Consider the following 19,454-nt stretch of genomic DNA (forward strand, 5'->3'; position numbering starts at 1 on the left):
TACAGGGAACCATGCAGAGGGCCTTCTCGGCAGTGGTGCCCACCCTGTGGAACACCCTCCCATCAGATGTCAAAGAAATAAACAACTATCTGACTTTTAGAAGACATATGAAGGCAGCCCTATTTAGGGAAGTTTTTAATGTTTGATGTTTTCTTGTGTTTTTAATATCCTGCTGGAAGCCACCCAGAGTGGCTGGGGAGGCCTGGCCAGATGGGCGGGGTATAATTTATTATTATTATTATTATTATTATTATTATTATTATTATTATTACAACAACCTCTCCTTCCCCATCCCCACCTTGCTCCTGTGTGACCCACTCCCAGCTGCACTGCTCACCAGGATCCTTTTCCTCCTCCCTGAAATACTGCCAGTTCATGACACCATGTTACTGTATATTGGGTGCAGCAAGAATTCTACATTCTATTTCAAGAAAAATGCCACTCTTACAAACAACAGAAAACTCTTAACAAGAGAAGTCCCCTTTTGAAATCTGTGCCCCTTGCCGTTTTTCTTCAGTTACTCATTCTAGGGGTTCTGCATGTTGTTTTTAATATTTATTTATCTGGAATATTTATAAACTGTTATAACATTATGAAATACCATAGTGGTGTACAAAGCAATAAAAATAGAACAGATAAAATAGTTCTGAAATCAGATCCTGCCCACCCTTCTGGGAAAACCTGTAGAAAGTTTTCAGTGTCTGAGGAAATGTAGGCAGTGTCAAGAGTCTGTCTAACTTCAGTGGCTGGTGTGCATAGGAAGCTCTCAGAAGTGCAGTGAGCAGATTTAATTCAAGCTGGATAGAATTTCTTGAACTTGCAAGGTATTTTTAAATGCTTGTAGTGAGACTGGGCTGCCAAAGTTAGTTTTTTCCCCCATTTTACTTCTTAAAATATTATGTGAGAGAGAATTTGTGGTTAAATGTGGTGTGGTGAATTTGCTGTATGCTTTTTATAAAAACATCTCACTATCTTATATGCCATCATCGCTGCATAATAGTTCTCTTTGGTTTGCCATCACTTCCAAATACGTCAATAAGCAATCATTTCTATTACTCATGTCACATAAATGTCTCCCTTGTGCATTCCAAAAGGGCTTATAATGCACTTTTAATGCTTTTTGTGTATATGGGCCATCCATTATGTTCAGCCTCAGTTATCAATACTTGTGCATCAATACCAACTTAGCTCTAGTTGTCAGGGAACTGCCATCGGAGTTAGAGGTGCTGGACAGGCTCCAGCAGAGTAGGAGAGACTCTGCAGCAGAAGCAGGAACCAGCAGGGGGAGTGCAGGAGTTACAGCGGAGGGGAGGCTCTCAGACGCTTCTAGTGAGAATAGTGAAGAGGTAACTAGACCCCCTTTAGGAATTCCCTCCCTTCGCCGGAAACTGTCACGCAGAGAGTCACGAAAGCGCATGTCCGTCAAACAGCTTTTATGTTGGCGTAAGTTCCGTAGACGCCCACTGTCAGATTCTACCAGCGACTGACGGAGTCATGCTTTTGGGGGCTCCGTTAGTGCCTGGGTTTGGATGACCGGCCAAACCCCAGCGGGATCAAGCTTTTACGCACAAGCAGCTCATTATCCCATCACAGCAATCTGACAGTCTCCGAAAGCTGTTTGTGCAAGCAGAGGGCATCATGAGTGAACCAGCAGGAACCGGGGCAGCTGGAGCTGGAGCAGATCCAAGCCTGGAAGAAAGGTACAGGGCGTTGGAGGTCCAGCTCGCACTGCAAACGGCGAGGCTGGAGGAGAGGAGGGCTCAAGATGCAGATAAGGGGAAAACCACCCCACTTGCCAGAAGGGTGCCTGGATTGGTGCAGAAATTTGGGGGGAATCCCAGGAACTATCAAGCCTTTAGAACAGAGATGCAATATGCTCTCAATCTACTGTTTGATGACTTCCCCGATGAGAACTCTAGAGTGGCGTACGTGATTGGCCATCTAGAGGGAGGGGCGAGGGACTGGGTTCGCCCCCTGATGGCAGCCAATAATGAAATCTTAAAGGACACAATGAAGTTTTTTCGCGCCATGGACTTGATGTTTTCCAGCGAGATTGAGCAGGGGATGGTGCGCAGGGAGTTGATGGCTTGTAAACAGGGGAGCCGATCTGTACGTGAGTACTGGACTGAGTTCACCATGCTGATTCATAGACTGGGGTGGAACCTTGCTAGTGAACCTATTCAAATGCTATTTGAAGAAGGTCTCTCTCCGGCAGTGAAAGATGAACTTTCCCGGGCGCCTAGGGCGGAGTCTATGGACCAGCTGACTAAATCAGCGCTGTCCATAGGAGCACGCCAGGAGGCTAGAGCTTTGGAAAAGCGGGAAGGAAAGGGGGAACGTTGGAAGGACTTCCGCATTCCAGAGATTCCGGAGCAGCCTTTCCCGCCAGCAGAGCCGATGGAACTTGGAGCAGCGCGCGCGCGCACAGTTTCAAACACCAGTGAAGGGCGGAAGAAGGAGGGAAAGAGCGGCAAGAGATGCTATCTCTGCCAACAGCCAGGTCACTTTGCCAGAGTCTGTCCGCAAAGGAAGGAATGGCAAGGGATGGCAGGAACTGTTGGGGGGAAGGAGGAGGATGAAATGAAGGAGCAAGTAAAAGCCAACGCCTGGTTGCCAACATCAGGGCACAGCAGCCAGGCCAGGGAGTAGTGAATGTGCCCACGCCGGAACCCCCAAGACCAGCACTTGTGATAGAGGTGTTGCTGGAACTGGCAAACGGACACCCACTAAAGATAAGAGCGCTATTGGACTCAGGTAGCTCATGTAATTTCATGAGTAAGGAGTTTGCAGCTGAGCACCAGATACAGACTATCCCATTAAGTAAGCCTTTGCAGGTTACCACGATTGATGGGAGGGAGCTGTTGGGAGGAGAAGTGAGCCAACAGACTGTACCAATGATAATGAGGGTGGCACGGCACACAGAACTGATAGCGTTTAACGTAGCCACCCTGGGAGGAGCCCCTATTATCTTGGGAATGAGCTGGCTGGCACTACATGATCCGCTAGTAGGCTGGCATCAGCCCGTGGTTTCCTTTGGATCAGCACATTGCCTAGAACACTGCAAGGAGGGAGAGGCCCAGGCAGGCAGCAGGGCCACTCTAGCAGGGGTGGAAGTGATGGACAAGGGGAAGGTGCCACCACAATACGCTGACTTGATTGACGTATTCAGCGAAAAGGAAGCGGATAAATTGCCCCCGCACAGACCCTTTGACTGTCAAATTACCTTACTCCCAGGAGCACAATTGCCAGTGGGGAAGCTGTATGCAATGTCAGACAGTGAGATGCAGGAGTTAAGGGAGTTCATTGACAAGAATCTCAAGAGAGGTTTCATCAGAGAGTCACGAGCGGTGGGGGGCAGTCCAGTGTTCTTTGTGGACAAAAAACACACGGGCAAGCCCAGACTTGTGTGTGATTTCAGGTCCCTGAATGCAGTGTCAGAACCAGTGACTTTCCCTATGCCTAGAATTGATGACATTCTGACACAGGTGAGAAAAGGGAAGATTTTTACCAAGCTGGACCTTAGGGGGGCATATAACTTGATACGTGTGAGGAAGGGGGATGAGTGGAAGACCACTATGTTCACCCCCTTGGGGGCGTTTGAGTACCTCGTTATGCCTTTCGGATTACAAGGAGGCTCCGCCTGTTTTCAATCATTCATGAATCACGTCCTGGGGCCATTGCTCTACAAGAACTGCGTAGCGTTCTTAGATGACGTCCTGGTGTACTCAGAGAATGAGGAGCAGCATGTGCGAGATGTAAGAGAGGTACTGAGCAAACTGCGAGAAAACCGGCTGTGGGTGAAACTGGAGAAGTGTCAGTTTCATACTAGGGAGGTGGAATTCCTGGGGTACCGGTTGTCTGACAAGGGATTGGCCATGGATCCCAGCAAGGTTCAAGCGGTACTGGAATGGAAAACACCAAAGACCAAGAAGGACGTGCAAAGGTTCCTGGGGTTCGGAAACTTCTATAGGAAGTTCATCAAAAACTTTGCCCATTTGACCGCGCCCATCACAGATTGTCTTAGTAGCAAAAAGAAATTTGTTTGGACGGAAGAAGCGCAGCGGGCGTTCGAACGCCTAAAGCAGGCGTTTGCGTCGGAAGAACAGCTTCTGCACGTGGATCTACAACAACCAATGAGAGTGGAGACTGACGCGTCAGACCGAGCAGTGGGGGCCGTGCTTCTCCAGCCGGGAAAGGATACGTCGGAATGGAGACCGTGTGCATTCTTTTCGCGGAAATTGAACAAATCCGAGAGGAACTACACAGTGTACGACAGAGAACTGCTCGCCATTCATGAAGCATTTCGGAAATGGCGGCACTTGCTGATTGGGGCGCAACACAAGGTTCAAGTCCGAACTGACCACAAAAATCTGGAATATTGGAGAACAGCCCGTGTCCTGAACCAGAGACAAGTGCGATGGGCCCAGGAGTTCTCCAAATTCCACTTTGAGATTCGTTACGTGCCAGGTTCAGAGAACGTGAGAGCGGATGCCCTTTCCAGGAAACCTGAGTACTTAGAGGGGGAGGGAGCGCCTGAGGCAAGGCATGTAATCTCCGAAGACCGCTGGGTGTGTGGGGCGGCATTGGTGGGGCAAAGGGAACTGATGGAAGGTACGGAGAACGATGAATACGCCCAAGAGAAACTCAGAGAACTCAGGAGGACAGAAGAGAACACAGGGGGATTTGAAGAAAAGAACGGGGCGTTGTATTACAAAGGGGCACTGTACATACCAGATGGGGAACTGAGGGGCAGAGTACTCAAGCAGTTGCATGACAGCCCCACAGCGGGACATTTTGGACAGCACAAAACCATGTGGTTGGTTACCAGGGAGTTTTGGTGGCCCAAGGTGAGGGAGGACGTGCGGGAATATGTTAGGGGTTGCGACAGGTGTCAGCGAGCAAAAGGAGAGAGGGTGGCGCCAGCGGGGCTATTACAACCCTTACCCACGCCAGAAAGGCCTTGGGAGGCAGTATCCATAGATTTTATGACGGACCTGCCAAAATCCAAAGGCAAAACAGCTGTTATGGTGGTGGTAGATCTATTAACCAAAATGTGTCATTTTATAGCCTGTTCACATGCGGTTACAGCGGAGGAGACCGCCAAGTTGTTTGTAGAGCATATTTTCAGGTTGCATGGCGCCCCCTTGAGGGTGGTCAGTGACAGAGGCAAACAATTTACTTCCAGGTTCTGGAGGAAACTTATGAGCTTACTGCAAGTAGAACTCAATTTCTCCACTGCCCGACACCCAGAAACTAATGGGCAAGCGGAAAGGGCAAACGGCATTTTGCAACAATACCTGAGGTGTTATGTAAAGGACAGAGAAAATGATTGGGTAGATAAGCTACCGCTGGCCGAATTTGCCTACAACAACGCGGAGAATGTGTCCACAGGGATGAGTCCTTTCCTGGCAAACTATGGGTGCCATCCCCGGGCATTCCCAGGAGAGGGGGGGGAGAGATGGAGCGTGCCGGCAGCGGAACATTTTTTTGAAGAGATGGAAGCGATCCACCGTCAGCTTCAACTTAACTTAGAGAGAGCCAAGGAAGAATATAAGAAGCAAGCAGACAGAAATAGGAGGGAAGGTGAAATCATAAGGGTGGGAGACCGAGTGTGGTTGTCCACCCAAGGACTACCGTTCAAGGGTGGGAGTAAGAAATTGAGACCCAAGAAATTGGGACCCTTTGAGGTCATACAGCAGGTCAACCCAGTAGCATTCAAACTCAGACTGCCCAGTCACATGAAATTACACCCAGTATTTCACAGGTCATTACTGTCGCCGTACCGAGAGGGACGTGAGTGGGGGGAGCGTGAGAGAGAGGCCACCCAAACGCTCGTGATAGAAGAGAGAGAGCGCGACATGAACGTGGCAGGAATCATTGATTCCAGGTGGAAGGGGAATCAGGTGGAATATCTGGTAGAATGGGAGGGGGAAGTAGAGTCGGAAAACACTTGGGTGCCAGCAGAGGTAGTGAATGACGAGATCTTAATAGAAACATTTCATCAGCGTTTCCCAAGAAAACCGCAACCCGTGGCACGATTTAGAAGGGAACACTTTGGGACCACCGATGAGGAGGGAGAGTTTGAAGGGTTCCCAGAGTCAGGGGTGGGTGAGGAAGCTGCCTCCGACGAAGAAGAAGAAGACGGGGAGAGAGATGGGACGCCGTGGCTAGAAGTGTTTGAATCCTCTGATGACGAGGATTGCTCTTTCAGGGGCTTTCCGCCCTCACCGCCAGTGGGAGAGGAGGCGGGAGGGGGTGAAGGGGGGCCTGGGGGGGAGGTGGATGTCAGGGAACTGCCATCGGAGTTAGAGGTGCTGGACAGGCTCCAGCAGAGTAGGAGAGACTCTGCAGCAGAAGCAGGAACCAGCAGGGGGAGTGCAGGAGTTACAGCGGAGGGGAGGCTCTCAGACGCTTCTAGTGAGAATAGTGAAGAGGTAACTAGACCCCCTTTAGGAATTCCCTCCCTTCGCCGGAAACTGTCACGCAGAGAGTCACGAAAGCGCATGTCCGTCAAACAGCTTTTATGTTGGCGTAAGTTCCGTAGACGCCCACTGTCAGATTCTACCAGCGACTGACGGAGTCATGCTTTTGGGGGCTCCGTTAGTGCCTGGGTTTGGATGACCGGCCAAACCCCAGCGGGATCAAGCTTTTACGCACAAGCAGCTCATTATCCCATCACACTAGTTGTGGTAGCTGTCCAAGAGAACATTGGGCAAGTTACATAGGATTGAGCCCATCTTCTCTTTGGATGCGTCCCTCAAAAGCTTTTGTAAATTGATCCCTCCCAGAAGATCGTCAAAAGGGAGGAGATGGGTCTAATTGCAGAGAGGAATTTCCAAAGAGTAGGGAATCAAGCACTGGAAATGTTTAATACAGATTCCAAATGAATTGTCCCGAACCCCTGGCAGAAAGTCAGTATTTCAAGTCCAAAGTCCAGGTCCAATGGCCAAGCCACACAAGCAAAGAGCAAAGTCCAAAGGACAGGAAACAGGGTCAATCCAAGTAGCCAAGTCTGAAGTCCAGCAGTCAGAATACAGTCCAGAGTTAATCTCAAAGCACAGTCCTATAAAGGGCCAGGCGTATCCAAGCCAAGATCCATCAACATGGGCAGTTGAGCAGACACAGCGCCTCAGCTCTGCTTCCCTTTGGTACTTTGCATGCAGATTGCAGCATCTGGGCTGGATGAGGCATGTGACCCTCACCTGCTCCAAGCCTAGTCCAGCTGAGGAATCACACCCCTCCTCCCAGAGCTAGAGAGCCCCACCTAGCTAGCTAGGGAGCTGGGCTGTGGGCCTTGCCTGCCTCAGCCTCCTAGACCACCACTCCTGCTGTTCCATATACCTCAGAGCCTGCCATGTTTATGGGAACAGGGGCCCCTCTGGCTCTTCAGATGGGTTCTGCTGCTCTGGTTCCTGTGCATTGACCCCCATTCCCTTGCCATCCTCTGTCACCCTTTGACTACTTACCTCCCCATCCCCTGCTTGCCCTGGTGCATCCCAGTCCTGGCTACATCCCTTGCTGGGGTCGTCTTCCTGCTCCCCATCATACTGGCAGTTTATGACAATACTGGTGGAGGATGAGGGGATGACGTTGGATGATGTCTTTGGGTTTCCACCACGCTTGTGATTTATTATATGTAAGATGGGAGTTTTTAGTAGAAGGGACAACTGAAGTGCTTAACTTTGTTAAGTTAACGGCGCTAGCTGAGCCTGCTATGCATCCTTCTTCATATCTGAAGAGCTGGTTACATATGGATGTGTTGCCATGACAACAGCTGGCTGGTGATGCTCTTTTAAGAAGGGATAGGCCTGGTCTAGACCGCTCTGGAGCTGGAAGCTGGTTAGACACAGAAGCTGGACTTGCTGTCTGTGCTGAACGTGCAGGAGCCCCTGAAGTGTCCTACAGCTCAGAGTTTGGGGTGCATGCAAGAATACTTTGCCTAAGAGGCATGCTTCCCATCCATAAAATTCTGGTAAGTTTAATAACTTGGATCTATAAGATAGCTTAAGAAAGTTCACAGAATAAAAAGTGCACAATCAACCAACAACCATATTTGACTGGTTCCTTAGCCTACTAGTCACAAACCCTAACTGGCTTCTTCTAGAATAGAGAATAAAATACCTTTAAACTTATTATTTGATTGGCTGAGATATTGGCATTTTTATTTTTGTTCCATTTGCCCATTGCTCAGCGATGTGTTTGTGACTCAATTTCAGTATTAAGGTGTGGGCAATTTTAATTTTGCAGAAATTTAATGGATTTTTCACAGGCAGGTGAGTAGCTGAGCTATCCACCCCTACCCCCGCCAGGGAATAATGCAATCCTCTGGCCTACATGAAGGCTTAGTGCTTGTGAAGTATGCATCAAGATATCCACATTTTCCTGATGTCATTTGTATCAGGATGTCACAAGTACAGCCATTCATGAAAAAAGTACTTTATTTTCCAGTTGCAGCAAAGCAGGGCAACTTGAGGCCTATCTGATAAATTTCTGGCTCCCCTTTTGTTGAACTCTGATGTCAACCCACTCATAATGCTAGCAGATGTTTTTGCTTTTCTTACCAATAGGAATGTCACTGCCCAACTATTCATTTAAATATAGTGAAATAGGTTTAATACATCTTTAATTAACAACAAATGAATCCATATAACTTTTTTTTTAAAAAAATATTTTTTACATATGGGGATTAAACTGGGGGGGGGGGGGAGGAATGCCTTAACCACCACTTGACCAATACTATCGTAAAGATAAATCCCCTGTACTTTGTCAAGGTTTGAACGCACCTGTGCTGGATGTCAAAGAATCATATGATTTAGGCTGAGTCAAGATATTGTGCCCCCTAAAAGCTGCTCCAGAGGATTAGGAGAGTCCCAGGATATATCACTGGATGTGACATTGAGGAAAGGGGCTTGTAAGGGGAATCTTCTAGCCTTTGTGCCTTGGTTCACCCCCCAGCAAATGCTTGTTGGGGCCCCAGAAACATGTTTCAGCTATGCATAGACTACAAGGACTTGTGATGTATAAATACCACCTTACTTGACATTGCAAGCAATTCCCCATTTATGTAGGCGATTACATTCCAAATGCAGAATCACATAAAATGTGGAGTCGCCATTAGCTGTAGGGTGAGGAAGAACTTTCCCCACCCTCGTTAGCTGTGTGAGGGCCATGCTTTCCTCCAGTTCACGGTATATACAAGGTTCGGACATCTTGCTGTGCATTAGAAAAACATCGTGATTTGAAAACAAATGCACTGCTCACCTGAGAAATAGAGAGAACAGTGCAGCTATCATGGAATAATAAATCTGTGTACTGAAAACAAGGCAGATCTTGCAAGAGATATTTATGGAGGTATCTCACTGCAGATTACAATTCCTGTGATCAGACGCATGTCAGGTATGCAGCAGCAGACTTTATCTATATCCTAGTTCCTATTATCTATCAATTCTAGTGATTGATATAAACCTTTGGAAAGGGCCTGTGTTTCATTTTTACTATCGCCCAATGCAAGGATGTTATTGCAATATTATTCATTTGTATTAAGTTGTTTTCCTTCTCCTTGCCTGCAACACATCCTCCCACACTTGCAGACTACCTAGCCCCTTTCAGCCTTCTGAAGAGTCATCCAAAACGGCAAAAGCAAATGGTGTACAAACTATGTTTAAACTAGGTACTTTTAACTCCTTTTATATAAAGCTCTGCAAACTTCTGAGATATGCAATAGGGTTTCTAATACAGAATATGCCATTATTTATTTCCACCCTGGCAAGAGCCTAATTTCATTACCTGGGTTTATTGTGATTTACAGAGATCTTTAATTCACTGGGCATGGAGAATCATCACCTCAAGTATATGAGCATATGGTTTTCATCTCCTTCATTGTAGCCTTAGGTAACTTCCTGAAACCACATCCTTGGCTATTACAAGGCATGCAGTTGTCCCCCAAGTCTCTGCCTTCTGTTTCCATCCAGTGATATTTTGCATTCCCTTCCTTTAATCTCTAGATTCCATCCTTAAACTGCTGCAATGATTAAAATAAATAGGGACTTTAAATTGCAGAACTCAGACCACATAGTTTTCAATTTTAGCCAAAAGCGAGGGGAGGGGGGAGTTAGAAATCATTTAACCACATAATTTGCCTGGTTTTTCCATCCTCGGGTTAAACCTTCTTTCAGTTAATCCAAATACATTCACAATCTTCTGGTTGTGATGCCCTCAGATCGTTCCTGGGATCTGTGCATGTGAAGAATTTCATACATGCTGATGGTTGTCTACTGGCACCTATTCTTCCCCCTTCCCCACCTTATGTAGACTCCCGGTCCTCTCAGACCCAGCCATGCAATTCTGGGCTGCATCAATAAGGAGTATAGCATCTAGATCAAGGGAAGTAATAGTGCCACTGTATTCTGCTCTGGTCAGACCTCACCTGGAGTACTGTATCCAGTTCTGGGCACTACAGTTCAAGAAGGACACTGACAAACTGGAACGTGTCCAGAGGAGGGCAACCAAAATGGTCAAAGGCCTGGAAACGATGCCTTATGAGGAACGGCTAAGGGAGCTGGGCATGTTTAGCCTGGAGAAGAGGAGGTTAAGGGGTGATATGATAGCCATGTTCAAATATATAAAAGTATGTCATATAGAGGAGGGAGAAAGGTTGTTTTCTGCTGCTCCAGAGAAGCGGACACAGAGCAATGGATCCAAACTACAAGAATGAAGATTCCACCTAAACATTAGGAAGAACTTCCTGACTGTAAGAGCTGTTCGACAGTGGAATTTGCTGCCAAGGAGTGTGGTGGAGTCTCCTTCTTTGGAGGTCTTTAAGCAGAGGCTTAAAGCAGAGGAGTGCTCTGGTGGTGTTTCCTGCTTGGCAGGGGGTTGGACTCGATGGCCCTTGTGGTCTATTCCAACTCTATGATTCTATGATTCTATGATCATAGCCAGTGGCCAGGAATGATGAGAGTTGTAGCCCAACCGTGTCAGGGGAGGGCTACAGGTTTCCAAACTCTGCAGTAATACTGAATTAGATGGAACAATGTTCTGACTCTGATAAGGCACCTTCATATTGTTACATCACCTCAATCTCCACACCTCTGTGATTCCAAGGGTTCCAGGTTACCCAGGGTTCATGTTTCTTTGGAAATGAGGCACAGCAGAGGCTGCGGTGTCATTATGATACACAGTTATTTATACATACATACAACTTGAGGCTGTTCAAAGCATTACACTCAAAGCAGGTTCCGTCTCTCTCATGGCTGCAACATTGGAACCAAAACTGAGACCTTGGTAAGAAAGGCTTCGGAGGGGGGCAGTTGTGGGAGGCACAACCAGTGCCACCCCGGTTGTGTACGTACCACCAGGCAGGTAAACGGAAGTATTTCCTCCCAGAGATTTACCGGGGGGGGGGGGGTTAGCAAAAGATTACTTCAAAATTCAGGGTAGGATGAAATTTTGGACACTGGTGGATGCTGTGCATAAAGATGGAAGAGAAAGTAAATTTGGTTTTCATTCTAATAGGAACCTACCAATTTTGATCTTACATACAAACTGAAAAGCAGCCGTCATTCAGGCCTTTCACTTCTCCAGATTTTATGGTGTGGTTCTCCAACCAGTTGATGTGCTTAAAAGTGTATCTGTTTGGGGGAAAGTTTGCATGAGAAAGCTCTCTACACTCCATCAGTTTACCTTGCCTATACCATGTGCATTTCCAAATCAGAATGTCTATCAGAAAGGCGATTAAATAGCAGCACAGAAAGAAACATTCCAGCGGTCTTTGCAACTAACGCTGAACTCGCAGAAAAGGTGCTGACATTAAGTTAAAAGGAGGATCCTGTCAGAGCTCGCTCAGAATCCTTCAGACTCTACAGAGAAGTATCCAGATTGTCTGAGTTGTGTTGATTTTTTTTAAGGGAGTTAGGAGAAACCGCATTTGCTGTGCAACAGCTTCTCTAAGCACCAGCTAATTCTCCTTCAGTTCTAGTGGATTTGGGTGATGTAGGCAATGTTTATCCTAGCATAGCAGCACTAGCTAAAAGGTGTGAATTTACATTGGAGGGTTATGTGTGATGAGCCTGTCAGCAGTTCTTCTCCTCAGATTTAAAAATCTACCTCTTAAACTATTCTTCAGAATTTAAAATGCCGCTTGAAGGAAATGCTTGAAAACTCAGCGGCAAACCAATGGCTTGATTGTGACCACAGACCACACAGAAGGATAATGGGGTTTGGGGTTTTTTATTATTATTTCAGTTTGTGCCCCTATCTGCCTTCTCCCCCATACCAATATTTCTTTTTCCTTGGCCTCACAGAAGAAGAGAAATAAGCACTCAAAACCAGAGAGCAAATCCTTACTTTGCTTGTTTACTCAACGTGTGTGCATTTGATAAAATATCTCCTGCCAAATCTACTCCCATAATAACTTCTGCACTAACAAGTTCACTTCTGCGGTCTTTCGTTATTCATTTATCCTTGCAGAAATTAGAAGGCTTAGTTTTCCCCTCCATTTCTCCCTAATGGCACAGAGTGCTGCAAAGTGATCCCATAACTGATTTTGGATTGGCTTCTCCCAAGCCAGGCTATTCACTGCAGGCACTGAGCCAAGCTTGACATATGAAGGACTGCTCTGGCAAATACTGAGGTAAACTGGGCAAGTAGCATCCCAGAACAAAAGCATCCTGGGGGCTTATTTATTTTAGCTCAGGGTGATCCCAGAAGTTTACAGCAAAAGTTTTAAGATGCATGTAAGCTCTCTGGAACAAAAGAAAATGGTGAAAGATGCAAAGCAACCCCATTGCCCAAATAGCATGTAACGTAGAAGCAATGGTCTGAAGAACATATTATAAAGAGTACATAATAAAGCCCTATGTGGCCTAAGACACACATACCTACAGGACTGCCTCTCCTGGTATGCCCTGCGGAGGACCTTAAGGTCCACAAATGACAACACTTTGGAGGTCCCAAGTCGCAAGGTGGTTAGATTGGTCTCAACTAGGGCCAGGGCCTTTTCAGTACTGGCCCTGACTTGGTGGAACGCTCTGTCACAAGAGACTAGGGCCCTGCGGGACTTGACATCTTTCCGCAGCCTGCAAGACAGAGCTGTTCTGCCTGGCCTTTGGTTTGGACTCAGTCTGATCCTTATGTTTCCCTCCCCTTATGGATTTGATCTATGGGCTACTATTAAAATGAGGCTGCACTTTAAATTGTATTTTAACCTGTATTTTGAATTGGCTCCCCCCCCCCCCCATTATGTTTTTAGTGTAATTTTATTGGTGTTGGCCGCCCTGAGCCCGGCTCTGGCCAGGGAGGGTGGGGTATAAATAAAAAATATTTATTTATTATTATTATTATTACAATGCAAGAGACTATATACCAATAAATGAAAAGTGCATTGCATGAGCCAATCGGGACTAGTCCTACCAGTTGGCAGGGTGAGGTGTCTGCCTCAGGCGGCAGATGCTGGGAGGCAAAAAACAGCAAGGCGTTGGAGGACACAGCTGTGTGTTGCCTGGACTGCTCTGCTACTTCGATACTTTTTCTAACACTTGTTTTGAGCAGTCCTTGTAGACACCTTTGCCCTGAGAAAAATTAAAGGGTTGAGCTTTTAACAAAACTCTTCAGGGCTCATTTCACATAAGTTCCAATGAGTCCTGCTTTCGCAGGAGGAACTATTTATATTGCGAGAGGAATATTTTGGGAAATTAATTACAGAAGGCTGCAGGAGAAAGTCATGTGTCAAGGAGCTAAACAATAATTCTCAATTTGCTTAAGCTTTTCTGTCTGCTATTACTTTCAGAAAGAGAAGTAAAATATTCCTGATTTGTAAATCTCTTGGCCTGCAAAGATTTGCCATTTGCTTTCAGACTTATGCAGCTTCTTTGATCTGCTGCTTTCATGGTCTTACTTAAAATAAATAGTTACTTTTATCTTTCCTTTTACTAGGTTTAATCTTCACAAAGATGGTTTAAATCCAAATTATTTGGATAGGTTTCTATTATAACATTTATTATGAAAAGCACACAAGTCTGAATTTTGTCTTGGAATCTGAAAAAGTAAACATTCATTTTAACCCACAAGAGAAGGTTGAAACTAATATAAGAGCTTGGTGAGTTATGTTCCTCGTGGAATGAGCAGATATAGGTGGACTTACCAAAATACAGTTTAAAAAAAGGTTGCTGAAGAGGAAAATGACATTTAATTTTACATAAGGTTCCCCCACCCTTTTCAAGCTAGGAATAATAAACACAGCCCAACCCAATAAATGTTTAATGTCCCTTCAGAACATAATAGCCCTGATGGATCAGACCATCTACTCCAGCATCCCATATCTCACAACTCAAAGAGTTCCCACGTGTTTCTGGGAAGCCATGAGTGGAATTCTAACCCAAGAAGAAGGTGGGTCCCACAGATGATGTGAGGCATCCAATACATGGGCCTTGTTGGCACATCATGGTCAGTCAAACTATGTGTGAATGAGCTCGCTCACACCTGCTTTGTTCCTGGCTTTTTTAGCTCAGTGAGGCTCAATTCTGTAGCCAAGGTTATACCTATGGTTACAGGTGGTGGTTAAGGAAGAAATACCTTAACCACAATCCTGGGTGCCGATGACAAGGTGCTAAAAGGACACGGGAGGAGCAAAGTAAGTGTGAGCTCCTCTCCATGGGCTGCTGTGTTAAGGTGGTCCTGGTAAACCAGGGGAGAGGAGCCTTGGGCCTGAAAGCCAAATGCAGCCCTTCTGTCTGGTCCATGGGACTTTCTTCAGGTCATGGGAGAAAAACTAACCACCCTCAACGTCTTAATGCAAAGAGGGGATGAGGTAGAGGGACTTAGAGGCTTCATTGGTGCCAGACTTCAAGGGTATCATTGTGCCCATGGGCACCATGTTGGCAACCCCTGCATTAAGTCCACAGTCTGAAATTACCTAACTACACCACTGTGTGCAATAGCCTTTTTTGAGATAGGCGGACAAGAACATTTGGGGGAAATCTGAGCCCGTACAAAAGAAAGAATTGTAGAATCAAAAAGAGGGAAAAGTCAACAGAAACCTGGGTGGGAGCATCCAATTCCGGATGACTCATCTCTCAGGAATGGTGGTATAAATATTCCAATTCATCACATTATAAACGACAAAGTGTTCTATGGTGTTTGGATGCTTCTCTCTTTCCAGTTGAGGCAAACCCATCCTGCAAAGCTCTTACAACCATTTACTTCTATTTCAGTGCTGCCTCAGCAGAGCCGAAGCAAGACGAGATGCGGCAAAAGTGGCGCTAATCAATTCTCTCTTCAATGAGTTGCCTTGTCGCAGGATCACAAAGGAATTTATTATGGAGAGCGTTCAGGAAGCTGTTTCATCCACCAGTGTAAGTTCAATTCCATGGCTTTGTATGCTGTCATTGGCTGCATTTATGGTAAACTGCAGAACAGGAAGACAATAATTAATGTAAGATTCCAGATAAGAGTATCTCCATTGATAGGCTAGTGCTACTATGATTCATGTGCCTTTTCTTGACCTTCATTTCCTTCACATGTGGAGTCCACTTGGCTGATGGTGAGGTCAAAGATCCTGGGAAGTGGTTAATCTGGGCTGATCTCCCTCCCAAGAAATGTGGATAAACTTTATATTTCCTGCAACCAGGGAGTCCGTCCTTTCCCTAAACTTCTATTAGTCTACGTGGCTGCACATACCATGAGTAACCTCGGTCAACATGGAAAATATTTTAGACCCTGTTGCAAATATACGGCAGGTCAAGGTGGACCCATCCATTGGGCCATGTTTTTAGTAACCACATAATGCTTGGAGGAGAGGTTAACAAGACATACTCTTACATTTCCCAACAATTATCAACTTCTCTCCAGAAAGACTGGAGATAAGAGATGAACTGGGTAGCAGGTCCAGGGTAAGGAAATCAGATAGGATAATTTTTTCAGATTCTAAGAATACAGTCATGCTCGGCAGCGGGCTCAGCAAAAGTGGAGCCTAGGAAGCTGCCTTAAGCAGAATCAGACTATTGGTCCATCTAGCTCAATATTGTCAACACTGGCTGGCAACAGCTCTCCAGGAATTCAGACAGGGATCTCCTCCAGCCAACCTAAAGATGCCTGGGATCGAAATTGGGACCCTCTGCATTCAAAGCAGATGATCTGCCATGAGCAGTGGTCCTTCTCCTACCCTGAGCACTTTGGTGGAGCCGGGTGCTGGAGCTGTGATGCGAGATGTCGCGTGCGTGCTACGCACACTGGACTTCTCACTTCATACAAAATATTGAGGGGGCTGAAGACACTTCGGCCCCCTAGAGCTGGTGCGCCTGTATCAAAGGAAAATGCATCTCATTGTATATAGCTTGGACATAGTTCCCCTTTCCAAGATGAAACTGGAAAAGTTGACTCACCAATCAATAGTACATCGACCCAATAAAAGGAAAAGTTGTGCACGCTCTACCCTCACTCATACATTCTTTAGAGTATCAGTTAAGAGCAATGTCATTACGGATAAAAGATCAGAAATGTCTGCTTGCAACCTGCTACTTTCCCCAAGGGCCACATCCACTCTTGGATTGAATAATAAAATATAAGGGAAGCTAGCAACGGTTTCTTTTCTTGGACTCCATGATCACTGCAGATGGTGACAGCAGCCACAAAATTAAAAGACGCCTGCTTCTTGGGAGAAAAGCAATGACAAACCTAGACAGAATCTTAAAAAGCAGAGACATCACCTTGCCAACAAAGGTCCGTATAGTTAAAGCTAAGGTTTTCCCAGTAGTGATGTATGGAAGTGAGAGCTGGACCATAAAGAAGGCTGATAGACGAAGAATTGATACTTTTTAATTATGGTGCTGGAGGAGACTCTTGAGAGTCCCATGAATTGCAAGAAGATCAAGCCTATCCACTCTTAAGGAAATCAGCCCTGAGTGCTCACTGGAAGGACAGATCCTGAAGCTGAGACTCCAGTACTTTGGCCACATCATGAGAAGAGAAGACTCCCTGGAAAAGACCCTGATCTTGGGAAAGTTGAAGGGCACAAGGAGAAGGGGACGACAGAGGACGAGATGGTTGGAAAGTGTTCTCGAAGCTATCAGCATGAATTTGACCAAACTGCAGGAGGCAGTGGAAGACAGAAGTGCCTGGCGTGCTCTGGTCCAGGGGGTCACGAAGAGTCAGACATGACTAAATGACTAAACAACAACAACAGCAATTTCAAGACTAGGGCTGCCATTACTGGGATTTCAAAGGCGGAATTGATGTCTGGGAGGAATTTCCAAAATGTGATCTGGATCTTAGGCAAGTCAATCAAAAAATCATGGGGTTTTTTGGAGTGTGTGTGTTTTTGTAAAAAAAAAACTCAACAACTTTCAGGGTGTCCTGGTTTTTGAAATATAGCAACCGTATTCAAGACTAAACCAGTTCTGTAAAGTATCCTAGTCTTTCCATTCACTTTCCCACATCTCTGTTTCGGTCTTTTATTCTCTACTATGTTACTGCCTCTGGCAAGGAAATGAGTTGGCAGGAGCTTTTGTCGCTAAACATGCCGAAACCGAATCAGACTGCTAACATCTGCATTTGAGGTTAGCTTCAGTTTGCGCGGGTTGGCTTGGTGATGCTGTAGATTGTCCTCAGCTACTGGGTTCTTTCAGGGAAACATCTGCATTTACTAATGGATACAGATTCCTTGTATGCGCTACACGTAGCATAGTATTTATGTATTTATATAGACACAGAAGCACTAGGTAAATGCAAGCTAATTCTATTGGAGAGGAACTTATTTTCAGTACCTCACCCACATTATTGATTTATTAAAAGCTAAGTGCATTCACAGCCTTGGGATTGCTCTGCAAATAATCAGAAATTAATGTACCGAGTTAAAAGCCTATCAGAAAGTCCCGTGATACTCTGTAAATGTCAGCCCAGGTTTCAAGTTTCTTAAATCTGCATGTATGAACATCTTGAAACTGGAGATGCCATCTATTTTAACTTTCCCTAAATCTGTCTAAGGTGCAATTAATCCCTGTATATAATCACTCTCTGCACTTTAAAGCGCAAGTGGGGAACCTGTGGCCCTTCTGGTGCTGAATGACTCCATCTCCCATCAGCCCCTTGTAACTTGGTCAATAGTAATGGAAGGCTGGGGTTGTAGTTCACCAGATGTTAGGGTTAATTCTGTGTCCAGGGCAGCTGTTTACCAGCTCCATCTGGTACGCAGGCTGAGACCCTACCTGCCTGCAGACTGTTTTGCCAGAATGGTACATGCTCTAGTTATCTCCTGCTTGGACTACTGCAATGTGCTCTATGTGGGGCTACCTTTGAAGGTGACTCGGAAACTGCATTTAATCCAGAATGTGCCATCTAGACTGGTGACTGGGAGTGGCTGCCAAGACCATATAACACCGGTCCAGAAATATATTCATTGGCTCCCAGTACGTTTCCAAGCACAATTCAAAGTGTTGGTGCTGACCTTTAATGCCCTAAACAGACTCGGTCCTGTATACCTGAAGGAGCATCTCCACCCCATCATCCAGCCCGGACACTGAGGTCCAGCGCCAAGGGCCTTCTGGCGGTTCCCTCACTGCAAGAAGCCAAGTTACAGGGAACCAGGCAGAGGGCCTTCTCGGTAGTGGCGCCTGCCCTGTGGAACACCCTCCCAGCAGATGTCAAGTCAATAAACAACTATTTTACTTTTAAAAGACAACTGAAGGCCATTGGAGGGCACCAGTTTGGAGAAGTCTGGATGATATAATAACCTAGAATCAAACCAAGTTCCCCCCATTTCCCACTGAATTTCAAATGAAATATCACTTAGAGGGAGAGGATGGAAGTTATTTCTCCTTTATCCCCCATTATCATGCTGAAAACGTGTCCATGTGGATTAGGCCTTTGCAATGGTTAAAAATAAGTAATCTTATTGCAGGCGTGTTACAGCTTCTTACAAGTTGCTCAGATTCAATATTTTTAGTCATTGGCAGCAGGGGGGAAAATACAGATCAGGAGAAGCATGTTGCTAATCCACTGAAAAGTAGAGCAAAATTCATGAAAGTTTTTTCCCCCCTTTTTTAAAATGCTGGCTCAGTGAAAGACGCATGCTGCTTGAGACTCCAGAAGATTTAACAAAATCCTCCCATCTGTGCAGAAGGAACTGCTGATAAGCAAACGGGAGATTTGAAGCGACTTGGGAAGAGGGTTAAGAGCAGTGTGAGACACACAATTTGAAACTGTTCCTCTCTGATTGAAAGTTATAAGATTCTGGGGAGGTGGGAGGAGGAGAGCTTATAATGTTGGTGTATTTGCGGAGCAGTGGGGAAGGCCTGGGGTAGATCTGGCTTGTGGATGAAAGGATGCCTTTCTTCTTGAGCTTTACGAGTCTCATGCCCTTTTGAGGGACAATCCCATGCATACATTTTGGAAAATGGACTATGATTTATTTGGAAATGATTTCGAAAAGAAAGTTCATTTAATGCAATTCATCATTTTTA

The 19,454-nt window shown here is 45.8% G+C and overlaps 2 protein-coding genes across 3 annotated transcripts in view; one reads left to right on the top strand and one right to left on the bottom strand.

Moving 5' to 3' along the window:
* The window catches only part of LIX1 (limb and CNS expressed 1), a 41,676-nt gene that overhangs the window by 12,791 nt on the left and 9,431 nt on the right, over positions 1–19,454 (top strand). Inside the window, exon 3 of the mRNA XM_083702444.1 lies at positions 15,210–15,350. Coding sequence (XP_083558570.1) covers positions 15,210–15,350 — 141 coding nt within the window. The remainder of the gene's footprint in view (positions 1–15,209; positions 15,351–19,454) is intronic.
* Positions 13,969–19,454, bottom strand: part of LOC310826941 (2'-5'-oligoadenylate synthase 1-like) — a 30,816-nt gene continuing 25,330 nt past the window's right edge. The window contains exon 10 of one of the 2 annotated variants that reach the window (XM_083702398.1): positions 13,969–15,403. The gene's annotated coding sequence lies outside the window, so the exon portion shown is untranslated. The remainder of the gene's footprint in view (positions 15,404–19,454) is intronic. The other variant, XM_083702399.1, reaches the window with a different exon arrangement.

Source organism: Podarcis gaigeae, assembly GCF_964106915.1.
Source record: "Podarcis gaigeae genome assembly, chromosome: 11".
Classification (NCBI taxonomy): domain Eukaryota; kingdom Metazoa; phylum Chordata; class Lepidosauria; order Squamata; family Lacertidae; genus Podarcis; species Podarcis gaigeae.